Source organism: Mirounga angustirostris, unplaced genomic scaffold (genome assembly GCF_029215605.1).
Source record: "Mirounga angustirostris isolate CCGP_5_RB_7025 unplaced genomic scaffold, mMirAng1.0.hap1 SCAF_5, whole genome shotgun sequence".
Classification (NCBI taxonomy): Eukaryota; Metazoa; Chordata; class Mammalia; order Carnivora; family Phocidae; genus Mirounga; species Mirounga angustirostris.
Genome location: NW_026991713.1, coordinates 62,380,247 through 62,393,741, shown reverse-complemented (window position 1 = coordinate 62,393,741; position 13,495 = coordinate 62,380,247). Strand labels below are relative to the sequence as shown.

At 36.5% G+C, this 13,495-nt stretch overlaps 1 protein-coding gene across 10 annotated transcripts in view; it reads left to right on the top strand.

Annotated features, from left to right (window-relative positions):
- ATF1 (activating transcription factor 1) overlaps nucleotides 1-13,034 on the top strand; it is an 85,973-nt gene extending 72,939 nt beyond the window's left edge. For 7 of the 10 annotated variants that reach the window (XM_045873448.3, XM_045873444.3, XM_045873450.3 and 4 more), the window contains 3 exons: nucleotides 103-285; nucleotides 371-530; nucleotides 8,301-13,034. In XM_045873448.3, the coding sequence (XP_045729404.1) occupies nucleotides 103-285; nucleotides 371-530; nucleotides 8,301-8,445 (488 nt within the window). In that variant the 3' untranslated portion in view covers nucleotides 8,446-13,034. Of the gene's footprint in view, nucleotides 1-102; nucleotides 286-370; nucleotides 531-3,638; nucleotides 3,758-8,300 lie in introns of all 10 variants that reach the window. The other 3 variants (XM_045873451.3, XM_054507056.2, XM_045873446.3) reach the window with 2 other exon arrangements.
- The last annotated feature ends 461 nt before the right edge of the window (nucleotides 13,035-13,495 follow it).

Here is a 13,495-nt window from a genome sequence, read left to right as displayed (position 1 = left end):
CCTGTTTTAGTAAATAGTGTTTGGGGTTTTTGTTTTCACCAATCCTTTGCAATTAGTGTATTGTCTAGCCTTACAATAGCTATGTTCTCTCTTTGGTTAAAGTTGCCATTGCCCCAAATGGAGCCTTACAACTGGCCAGTCCAGGCACAGATGGAGTACAGGGACTTCAGACATTAACCATGACAAATTCAGGCAGTACTCAGCAAGGTACAACAATTCTCCAGTATGCCCAGACCTCTGATGGACAGCAAATACTTGTGCCCAGCAACCAGGTGGTTGTACAAAGTAAGTACGCCTAAGTGTCTCTGGAGAACATCCCAGCGTCCTTTCAAAGACACTTAGGCATTAACTCATTCTTTTGACCACGCAGCTGCATCAGGAGATATGCAGACATACCAGATCCGTACCACTCCGTCAGCTCCTTCGCTGCCCCAGACTGTGGTGATGGCGGCCCCTGTGACTCTCACATCTCAGACAGCGAAGACAGATGACCCCCAGCTGAAAAGAGAAATAAGGCTGATGAAAAACAGGTAGGTAGTAAAACTGTACTGCCAGAATGGGTAATGTTTTTGTAAATCTCAGAACATAACCAGGGGGAACTAGAAGTGTATATTAAAAACGAGAGAGGTTTGGGGCACCTGGCTGGCTCAGTCAGTGGATCACGCGCCTCTTCATCTTGGGTTGTGAGTCTGAGCCCCACATTGGGCTTAGAGCTTACTTTAAAAAAAAAGGAGAGGTGTTTATAGCGTTTTTTGTTTTTACTGTTAGATTATGTCTAATTCATTTCCGGTGGATTGGTGCGGCCCATTGCTTAGTCTCCTTATTTAATATATAGTGTCTTTTGAATAGTACTGCTAAGCAAAGCTTTTCAGACAATGTATTTTATTCTTGTTGGGCTGACAAAACTTAAATGAAAATAATAATTTGCTGCTTGCCATTGACAGCAAGAAGAGGAAAGAATTCCTACAAAAACTGACACAGAAATGCTCCTAAAAAATGAATTTCACCCATGAATCTTAGCAGCGATTTAACCTCCAGAAATATTTACTTTCATTTTAAATGTATTTTATTTTTAAGGTTTTTTAATTTATTTATTTGAGAGAAACAGCGACAGAGAGGTAGTGAGAGAGCACGAGCAGGGAGGAGAGGCGGGGAGCAGGGTCCCCGCTGAGCAGGGAGCCTGGCACAGGGCTCAATCCCAGGACCCTGGGATCATGACCTGAGCTGAAGGCAGACGCTTAACCGACTGAGCCACGCAGGCGCCCCTCATTTTAAAAGTATTTTAAACATAGCTATATGAGCTGTATACATCAGCCATGAAAAACCACCAGTTCTTTGAGAAAAAGAATATAATGGGTAGCCTTCTGCAGTGAGTTCAAGGGAAAAAAAAAAAAGAGAAAGGACACCAATAAACTATATTAGGAACCAAAAAGGGTAAATACCCAGGAATAGAACATTTTTTTAAAATTACAATAGGATTCTATTTTCAGTGCCTCACCAATAAGTTAGAAAGCTAGAATAAAATGATGTTTTTCTAAAGCAATAAAAATTATCCTGAAAGGACCAGAGAGATGCATTTAATTACTTCAAGATACAATGTTTCTTTACTAAAAACTAAGAGCAGGCATCATTGTAAATGAACTTGGTAACATGGCAGGGATTGTCTGTTTTGGAGGTTCCAACAAATGCACTAAGACAAGGAACTGAAGTTCTGTAAATACTAGAAAAAAGTTGTATTTTTTGGCTGATGGTATGATTGTGTACCTAGGAAATCTGAAAGACTTGTTAAAAATTACTAGAATGAGACTTCTCTTTCTGACAATATGACCTAGGCTATGTAGTATTTTTAAAAGCTTGATGAAATATAAAAATCACCCTTTTAAATGATTGGATGAGCCTGCAGGAAAGTAAGATACCTGTTGAGGTTAGGAATGAACCAGAAGCACAAAACCATGAGGCTGATAAGCACTGAAGCAGCCCCTGTAAATTCTGTAGATAAATTCAGATCTTTGTGATTGGTACAGCTTTGGTACTCAGAGGGGACTAGGAACAAAAGCCTGGGGTCTGTGCAGGCTGGGACACTGGATCAGAGATTCTTTTTCATGAAGTCAGTACCCAAGATGTGCTCTACCAAAAACGGGGGGTTTCTAAAATTGACCCTGACCCCCCACAGTTGAAAATTCATGTTTAACTTTTGACTCCCCCAAAACTTAGTCTGTTGACCAGAATCCTTACTGAAACACATATTTTGTATGTTATATGTATTATATGCTGAAAAAGTAAGCTGGAGAAAAAAGGTTATTAAGAAAATCGTAAGGAAGAGAAAATACATTTATAATACTATATTTATTGAAAAAATCTGCATATAAGTAGACTCACACAGTTGAAACCTGTGTTGTTCAAGAGTCAGCTGTAATTTAAAAATGGGTCTGGGTCCATAGTGTCCCCAACTTTTTGGAAAAAAGCAATCTCAACACAGGCTTAAACAAATTCCCATACATTGAATTCTAACAAATACAAGTTGAAAAATGACAGAGGAATTAGTCCTCAAGGAATTAGGACTCCATCATGATATGTGCCAAGCCTTTATGTAATTTTCACAAAAATCTTTGAGGTGTATATATTATTTCCAGTTTTTTCGAGATGAGGAAACTGAGGCTTAGGTTAATTTATTTGCCCAAGGTTAAACTACCTAGTAAGTAGTAGAGGTAGGATTTAAACACATGGGTCCAAGTTTCAGAGTCCAGAGACTTAGATAATACCACACACTACCTTTCAGGAGCTAGAGTCAGCAGGAAGAGCAGACAAAAGAATGAGTTATGGCCGGGCGCCTGGGTGGCTCAGTTGGTTAAGCGACTGCCTTCGGCTCAGGTCATGATCCTGGAGTCCTGGGATCGAGTCCCGCATCGGGCTCCCTGCTCAGCAGGGAGTCTGCTTCTCCCTCGGACCCTCCTCCCTCTCATGCTCTCTGTCTCTCATTCTCTCACAAATAAATAAAATCTTAAAAAAAAAAAAAAGAATGAGTTATGGAAAGTATTCAGTTATCTCTCTACTAATTTAAAGGGAAAAAAATGATGTCATTGAAAATCATCAAAGATCAAGAGGCTATAAAAATGGTAAAAATTGGAGAAATAAAACTGTTATTAGTAGCAAATATATATTCATCTGCTTAGAATATCAAGGAGAATCATCTGTAGTATGAAAACTTGAAAAAGAAACGATTTTCTTCAACATTGTACTGGAAACCTTTGATAGTTTAGTAAAACAGGAAAAGGGCTGGGGGGGATTATAAGGATTTAAATGAAAGAAATAAAACCTATTTTTTATATAATTGCCTATTTTTTAAAATGGACTTACAGAAAAATGATTAGAAGTAACAAATTTATAAAGATTGCTAGATATAAAGCCCATTTTCAAAAATCATATTTCTTTACATCAGCAATAATTTGATAATTATCAACAAATAAAATACCCGAGAATAAATCTAACAGATGTCCAGGACATTTATGAAAAATATTATACAGTGTTTTTGAAAGACATTAAGGAAGATCTAAATAATGGAGAAATAAATACTGTGTCCATAGATACAGAAACTCAGTATTATAAAGATGACTATTTTTCCCCCAATTGATCCATAGATTCAATGCAGTTCCAATCAAAACCCAAACAGGTTGTTTGAAGAACTTGACAAGTGATACTAAAATTTATAGAAGAGTAGAGGGCCAAGAACAGCCAAAATATTCCAGACAAGAATAAGGTGAGGAGATATCAAGTTTTATTTAAAGCTGTGGTAATTGAAATGTGATACCGGCATTGAGAAAAAAAGCCCAAAATGACCAAAGAAATAGCTCAAAAATAGGTCGATGGACACACGAAACCCTGATATGGTAGGACAGATTATTGGGGTAAGGAGGGACTCTTCAATAAATGGTACTAGGATAATTACTGATACGTGAAAAAATACTGGCTTGCTTTCTCACACCATACACAAAAATCACTGCAGATGGATTTAAAAACACAAATGTGAAAGGTGACATTTTGAAATTTTTCAGTGAGAATATATAATCTTACGGTTTCAGGAACAGGGAAAGATACCTTAAAACACCTCACACCCCCTCCCACACACAAACATTAACATAAAAGATAAATGAATCTTCATTAATAATTTCTGTTCATCAGAAGATAGAGTCAAAATATAAGCTTCAACCCTATAGAGGATATATGTAACGTATCTAACCCCCAAAAAGAATTTGTTTGAAAAAATGTAAATATCTTCTAAATTAATAAGTATAACCCAACAAAAGATGAATAGGCATTTCTCAGAAAACGGAAGTGGTTAATAATCATATGAAGGATTGCTTGCCCTTATCAGTAATCAGAGAAATGCAAATTAATACCACATACTTAGATATCATTTATCCCCACCCACTTGACAAAAGTCTTAAAGTCTAACCAGGAATTGGCAAGGTTTTGGAACAGTGGAACTCAGAGACTGCTTATGGGAGTGAAAATTGGTATGGCCACTTTGAAATTAATTGGCCTTATCTTGTGTAGTTCACCTGGATATGCTCTGCCATTTAGCTGTTTCACTCTATGTATGTGACTGAGAGAGACTATTGCAGGAAGTATACATAAGAATGTTCAAACAGCAAAAATCAGGAAACCACCTAAATATTCATCAGTAACAGCGTGTATAAATACAACCACAATTTATGAATCCAATGTAATAGTGTTCATTTGTATTGACTGAGTGAATGATCATTTTAACATGAATAAATATTAGAAAAATAAAGTTGAGGGAAAACAAGTTGTAGTTTTAGAAAATAAGCAAAAGACTGAAGCTAGTAATTGCTTCTGGGCAAGAGCAGGGGTATGGAATCAGGAAAAAGCACAGAGGGTTCCTCAACAGTATGGATCATATTTTCTATTAAGTTGGCTGTTGGGGTTTACGTGTGTTCATTTTATCACTATGCTTCATAACTTATATCTACACCACAGTCTTTTGTGTGTATACTATTCCGTAATGAATTTTAAAACTACAGTGATTTATAAGGAAATTTAGTAAGTTGTTCTTCTATGAATTACCATCTTGAAAATAAAATGGGAAGTAATTTCACATTAATGACAAATCATAAAATACTCAGTAAATTCAATAGGAAAGGCATAGGACCCACATTTTAAAAATCTTATTGAGAGCTAAAACAGTCCGAACATAGAAAAAATACCAGTATTCTTTGATGAGGACTATTATAAAATATCAGTTCTTCCAATTTACATATAATTTTATTGTGACTCAAATTAGAATCTCTGTAGGTCTCCATGGAATTGGACAAAATAAGATGAAAGTTTACATGAAAGAAAAAAGCATTCAAGAAAGGTCAAGAACGGGGGCGCCTGGGTGGCTCAGTCAGTTAAGCATCTGCCTTCAGCTCAGGTCATGATCCCAGGGTCCTGGGATCGAGCCCCGCATCGGGTTCCCTGCTCAGCGAGGAGCCTGCTTCTCCCTCTGCCTCCCACTCCCCATGCTTACTCTGTCTCCCTCTCTCCTGTGTGTGTCACTCCTGTGTGTGTCAAATAATAATAAAATCTTAAAAAAAAATGGTCAAGAACAGAAAGAGGTTACTTGTCCTGTTAGGCATACTGAAACATACTCTCTAAAGCTACTGTAATCAAAACTTGGTATAAGTGGGGCGCCTGGGTGGGAAAAAAAAACAAAACGAAAAAAAAAACAACCCAAACTTGTATCAGCAAGGGGCAGACAGTAACATTAGCAAACAGGGTAGAGCGCAGAAATAGCTTTTTGTGTTAGTTAAGTACAACCCTTCTAAAGGACGGTTTATTTAATAAATGTTAACTGACACAGCTCCACATCTGAAAGAAAATTAAATAGGACTTTTTTTTAAGATTTTATTTATTTGATAGAGACACAGCGAGAGAGGGAACACAAGCAGGGGGAGTGGGAGAGGGAGAAGCAGGCCTCCTGCCGAGCAGGGAGCCCAATATGGGGCTCGATCCCAGGACCCCGGGATCATGACGTGAGCCGAAGGCAGACGCTTAACGACTGAGCCACCCAGGCGCCCCTGGACTCCTATCTTATATCACATACAAACGTTATTCCAGATGGGTTAAAGACTTCATTGTGGAAAAATTAAGCCATAGAATCTTTAAAACTAAGAACACCACACAGTGCTTGGAATTTTAATATAAGCCAAGAAAAAGACTGAAAAAGAAACATTTATGGTATAAGATATAAAAGTATGAGAAGTCAAAGGGTAGATTAGAAAATTATATAAAAACAGATAAAGGCGGGGCACCTGGATGGCTCAGTCGGTTAAGCGGCTGCCTTTGGCTCAGGTCATGATCCCAGGGTCCTGGGGTCGAGTCCCACATCAGGCTCCTTGCTCAGCAGAGAGCCTGCTTCTCCCTCTGCCTGCCTGCCACTCCCCCTGCTTATGCTCTCTCTCTCTCTCACTCTGTGTCAAATAAATAAATAAAATCTTTGGGGGGGGGGACAGATAAAGGGAGGGTGGTGTCTGGGCATTTGGTTAAGCATCTGATTCTTGGTTTCAGCTCAGGACGCGATCACAAGGTTGTGAGATCAAGCTCTGCACTCAGCTCAGTCTCCTTAAGACTCTCTCTCCCTAGGGGCACCTGGGTGGCTCAGATGGTTAAGCGTCTGCCTTCGGCTCAGGTCATGATCTCAGGGTCCTGGGATCGAGTCCCACATTGGGCTCCCTGCTCCTTGGGAGCCTGCTTCTCCCTCTGCCTCTCTCTCTCTCTGTCTCTCATGAATAAATAAATAAAATCTTAAAAAAAAAAAAAAAAAAGACTCTCTCTTCCTCTACCCCTCCCCCCATGCGCATACAGTCTCTCTCTCTCTCTCAAATAAACCTTTTTTTAAAAAGATAAAGGATTAATACATATAATGCACAGAGAGAGTGTTCTTAGGTTATAATTTCTCATCGTAAAACAAGATAAGGTATGAATTGAAAAAAGGGTATGAGTAGTCAGTTTACATAAACAATCCAAAAGACCAATATTTGAAAAGATGTTCAGTCTCACTAGTAGTAGTTAGGGAAATGAAAATGAATTAACAATGAAATATTCACATGGCAAAGATCTGTACCAACATAGAAATACCATTAAAACTGTATGTGTAAAAAAAGCAAGTTGCAGATAATACCTGCATTACATAGTATAAAAAAATATTTTTTTACTTCTACGTGTATGTAATACATGTCTGTGACTTCATAGAAATATTCTAGGGGTGCCTGGGTGGCTCAGTCGGTTAAGCGTCTGCCTTCAGCTCAGGTCATGATCCCAGGGTTCCTGGGATCGAGCCCCGCATCAGGCACCCTGCTCGGCGGGAAGCTTGCTTCTCCCTCTCCCTCCCCCTGCTCGTGCTGTCTCAAATAAATACAACCTTTTTATTTTTATTTTTTTTCTTTTTCAAAGATTTTATTTATTTGACAGAGAGAGAGAGACAGCTAGAGAGGGAACACAAGCAGGGGGAGTGGGAGAGGGAGAAGCAGGCTTCCCGCCGAGCAGGGACCCTGATGCGGGTCTCGATCCCAGGACCCCAGGATCATGACCTGAGCCGAAGGCAGCCGCTTAACCGACTGAGCCACCCAGGCGCCCCAAATAAAACCTTTAAAAAAAAAATATTCTAAGAGGACACGTACAAAGCTGAGTATAAAGCACTGTTTGTAATTAAAACCCAAATAAAAACTAAAGAAACTGTGTCAGAAGTTAACCAGGGGACCCATAAATTTCGCTCCTTGATATTTATGCAGGAAAAATGGGACATGTGTTCACAAAGAGACAGACATAAGCATAGCAGCTAAAACTAGAAACAGCCCTAAAGAATAGATCAGTAAACTGTGGTGATAGTCACATAGTGGAATACACCTGCAACAGTAAGGTAAAAACCACTGCACAGCACCGTCGATGAGCCTCAAAAATACAATGAGTGAAAGGAGACCCAACACAAGAGTACATTCTGAAGGAGGTTGTAGAATAGGAAAAACTTCATCTGTGGTGATAAAAACGAGAACAGTAGTTGTCTGGTGAGAGGACTGATCAGGAAGGGGCATGGGGGAGCTTTCTGGGACAGCAGAGATGTTCTGTCTTGATGAGTATGTGGGTTATACAGGTAGATGCATTTGCCAAACGGAACGGATTCTACACTTAAGATCAGTGTATTTCGCTGTCTATAGATGACCAGGGAGGATTACTGAGGTGCATTTACCATTTAAAGAATGTGAACTTTTCTAACATTGGTTTTTAATGCTTCTATTTAGAGAAGCTGCTCGAGAATGTCGCAGAAAGAAGAAAGAGTATGTGAAATGCCTGGAAAATCGAGTCGCAGTCTTGGAAAATCAAAACAAAACTCTAATAGAAGAGTTAAAAACTTTGAAGGATCTTTATTCCCATAAAAGTGTTTGATTAAGAAAGAAAATATTTTTGCAGACTTGCCTAAAAATTAGATGGATTTCTTTTCTTTTTAGTGGAGTTTATAAATTAAAAGGTCAAAAATGAAGCTTTTTATTTAGGCTTTTGCAACTCAAAGATAAATATCTTATGCAAGAGATCTGGTGACAGAAGATAAAGTGGAAAATGACCTCAAAGAAGTTACTGGCACAACTGGAAACTCTGTAAAAATTAAACCTACTCAAGAAGCAGGAAATGAACTTTCACCAATTTGAATTTTCTAAATAACAAGAATCCAAAAATGGCAGATAAGATGAAATTTGGTAAATTGATTTTTAAAATAAATCAGTTTACCCTGTAGGTTTGCATTTCTTACTGTTTCCTAAATTTTACGTTTTTCAATTGTGTGTGTGCGTGCTTGCGTGTATCTATTTCTGCCAATAAATTCTAAATTACAAATAGAAAAGCTAATACATAACTAAATATATAAATTATGTGTTCTGATTATGTATACTTGTTCTATTGTCAGATCTTTTAAATGGGTTTTTTAAAGTTTGTTTTTTGGACTTGAGAGGGATTTTGAGACTTGCTTGGGTTAACTGTTTTTGAGGCTTTGTCCTAAAAAGCATCTAAGGTACATGAATGGAGTGTGGTGATTTTGTAACTTTTTTTTTTTTTTAATCAGAATGGAAGGAGAACTGTTTAAAAGTTTGATACTTTTAAATAGCTTGTTTTTTGGTCACTCTGGGAATGGAGATTTTCTACAAATATATAATAAATTGTTTTTTGATTCTATATTCTGTATGCAGTTGAATATACATTACTTATTCTGTTGTGCTTTAATAGAAAAGAATGTTTACAGGCCCTTGAGAGGATATTAGAGTATTTTTTAAAAACCTTCTGAAGATGCATACCAAAGTTTTCCAAGAGGATTTTATAACCAATTTAATGTAAGGTTTATCAGATTCTAAAATAGTATGGTTATTAAGGCAATTTTATGTTAGAGTCTATTTTGTAATGTAGTGAATGGTACATTTCTAAGAAAAGTGACTGCCAATATATTTTTATAGCTAATCTTTATAAATTCTAAAGTTGAGTTTTTAATGATTATTTTAAATGTTTATACAGTTTGTTAAGTAAAAAAAAAAATATTTTGCATCTCAAAGTATCATTTTTATATTATGAGAAGTTTCCAGATTGGCTAATACTTGAATTGCAAGTTTTGTATGCAGTTTTATCTAAAGCTCAAGAATGCCCATCAGTACACCAGTGTTTAACCTCTGTATTCCAGTTTGTATACACTTTGAAATTGTACTGCGAAACTATTGTGCGCTTCTTATACAATATGTAGCATATTGTTGTCTGTGAAATTAAAGGATATTTGATAAAATTAAGTTCGCCAAATGTAAAATATATTGCTTGATATGTGAACAAGCTTCCTGATAGCTATTCCATTAATTATACTAACTATAGTACTTTTCTAGTTTTAAAATGAGAATAAATTTAAAATTCTGGTCTACACAGCCTATTTTAAGAGAGGGTATCTTTTATATGTTTGATTCAGTCAGAACCGGTTACAATAAACTAAAAGTAGCTAAGTTTTTTGTTCTGCAAGTGTTTATTAGGACGTGGTTAAGGAGCATGTGATGTAGAAACCTTAATTGACGAATTTGTGTAATCCTAATGAAAAACTGAATTAACAGTATTTTTAAAAATGGGACTGTTGATTTGGCAGCAGTTTATGAAAAGAAAAAGGTTTGATCACCTGTGGCATTACTTCTATCACTTATTATTTGGTATAAAGCCAAGAGGAGGTATGGGGTCAATGTGTTATATCAAGAGTATTTTAAAAGATAATATAGGGTAGATGTTATGCTTGGCTGTCACAGGGATCGTTCAGCTCTTAATGCCTTAACAGCTGGACATCCTAAATCTTTATAAACTTAACACTGCTGCAGACTTCTGGTGTAGAGCCTCGCTCTCACTAAATCAGGTTACCTAGGCTAGCAGTATAGAACGGGCATGAGCAAGCTACTGATGATTCCATAAATGCATACCAGATTATCTTTCAAGATGTTTTTCTAACTTGAATCCAATGAGGGGCTTATGAAATTTTGAAAGTGATTATAGTCCAAACCTAAATTAGACTCCAAAAGTTCAAAAGACCAGTGATATTATTTCCTTAGCTCAATTTACTGTTTTACATGCATTTATTATCAGTTTATTTATATATTATATTGACGGAAATAATTACTGCCCATGAACAAATCTTGAGTATATAAATTATCACTTTAATTTTATTGTGCAGAGCATGAATGGCATGTATTAGAGCTTTGAAAATCTTACTACAGTTGACCCTTGAACAATGCAGGGGTTAGGGGCACAGACCCCCTATGCAGTAAAAAATCCACACAGTTTTGACTCCCCCAAAACTCATATGAACCTACTGCTGACCTATTGCCTTACCAATAACAATTAACAAATATTTTGTATGTTCCATGTATTATATAGTGTATTCTTACAATAGAGCTAGAGAAAAGAAAATATTAAAATCACAAGGAAAATATATTTCGAGTACTGTATCAAAAAAAAAAAGATTCATGTTTAAGTGGACTTGCACAGGTCAAGCCTGTGTTGCTCAAGGGTCAGCTATGTATTTGTTCATTCAATAATTATATTGGAGTTACTGGTTAAATGTGTTTTTCTCCAGTGAAAATATGTGGACATAGGGATGATATAAAAATATTTATGGCTTGTGATTATATAGTTGTAATAATGGCAGTTAAAATTCTCAGAAAAGATGCTGTAGAAATGATATAAAATGAGTGAAATTTGACTAAGGGCTTGATTTAAAGGAAAAGTCACAGGTTATAGTGAAACAGAATAATGTCAAAGTATATGAAAATCTAATTACAGTTATATTACTTTGTTATACAAAGTAGGTTATGTTTAATAACTACTGCTTGTTTTTACTATAAAACAAAGTAAAGGAATGCCTAATATATTAAGGTTGTAGAATTCAGAAGCCTGTGCTAGGGAGAGTTTGGCAAGAATCTTTCCAAGAACAGTCATTTGGAAGAGGTTTAGTCTATTTAACTTTTTTTTTTTTTTTTTTTTTTAAAGAGACAGATTCTGGTAACTCTATCCCCTCAGTGTAAGTTTCTTTATAACAAACATTAGACATTAGAGATTGGTTCTTTATTATTTCATGGTTGGGATCCTTTTCCTCAAAGTTGACAGGGTATATATAGTAGTTAACTGCCTTAGATAAGTATATATAACAGTTTTTAACTGGTAACTTACATAAATATGTGTAAATCTTTAAATTGTTACAAATCCTGGGTTTCCTATATACATCACAGTTATACCATTTCCTTAATATGGAGTATTTATTGAGGAAACTACTGAAGTAATGGCATTCATTCATTCAGATATTTATTAAAGGCCTTTTTATGTCAAGCCTTACTAGGAAAAGAGTGGTGAACAAGATAGTGTTACAGCTCTTGTGCAATTTAGATAGTGATGTCATCCTGTGAGCTTGTTACTTGCCTAAGATTATATGAGCATTAATAACCAGGGATCTGGGACTTAAACCTAGTATCTAACCATTCAATCCTCGTAGTCTTGAGGTGCCTGGCTGGCTCAGTCGGTAGAGCATGCGACTCCTGATGTCAGGTTTGTGAGTTTAAGCCCCACGTTGGGTGTACAGCTTACTTTAAAGATAAATAAATAAAAAGGCACTAATTCCATTTAAAAAATAAAATAGTAGTCTCTCCTCTTTATTAAACTCGGGGGGGTGGGGACTCTCTTTTGTGCTTTTCCGTGTCCCTACAGTCCAGAGGCAGCACTTACCTGGTTCATAGGGATGCTTCATAATGTTTAAATGAATAAAGGTCTGGGGTTTTAACTGACTAAGGCATAGAGAAGTTTGATACTTTGCCCAAATCACACAGTAAATAACAAAACTAGGGTTCAGAGCTAGGTGTGATCAACTCCTAAAGTCTGTGGTCTTAACCTTCATTATGTACCTTCTTATCTGTGTGGAAGTGTCTGAAAAGCTTTGTTCCATTGTATCTTTACCCTTTATCAAAGATTTTTAAAGTTCTACTTAAATGTGTCCACTAGATGGCAGCCTTCATTTTAAAATCACAAAAGTTTTACAAACTTCTGAAACTACACAAGTTTATAACGTATCAAATCCTGTACACCCACCATTCCAGAATAATAAATGTTAACATTCTGTTATCTTTACTTCACATCATTTTCTGATCCCTAGTCCCATTTATCTTCCTAAAGGAAACCACTACCAGGAGTTTAGTGTGGATCCAATCTTTTTTTTTTTTTTTTTTTTTTAAGTAATCTCTACACCCAACATGGGGCTAGGACTTAAAACCCCAAGATCAAGAGTCGCATTTGTATTTTTATACTTACATGACTCCATAAGTAACACAGATTAGATGATACTGTCTTTATTTTAGAACTTCATAAATGATATCTTAATAATGTGCCATTCTCTAAATGAAAGGTCAAGGAGACCAAACAAAACTTGGGATTTTATCTATGGCAACAATACTTTGTTTTGGGGAAAATAAATGAACATCAAAGCATTTTACTTTCTACTGACAACAATTAGATATTTAATATCACCTCTGGAAAAAATGCTTCCTTCCCCATTTTTTTTTATTCCCAAAACATTCTGCAAATAACACTTAAAAGTTTACAAAATACTAAACAAAAATGGACTTAGACTTTCTAACAGTGAATTTCAAAAAGGAAAAAAAAGTCCACATTACTTCTTTGCCCACTACTCATTATCTTCATAAGTAATCAAATGCAATTTCTATGAATTAACTATGTACAAAACACTGGGCTTGGTGAAGATACCAAATAAACATGAAACATGGTCTTTCACAAGCTCAGACTACTTGGGGAAAAGAGAGCCCTCTGCTGAGAAACTAGATCACTGGGACACCTGGGTGGCTCAGTCGGTTAAGCGTCTGCCTTCAGCTCAGGTCATGATCCCAGGATCCTGGGATCGAGCCCCGCATCGGGCTCCCTGCTCAGC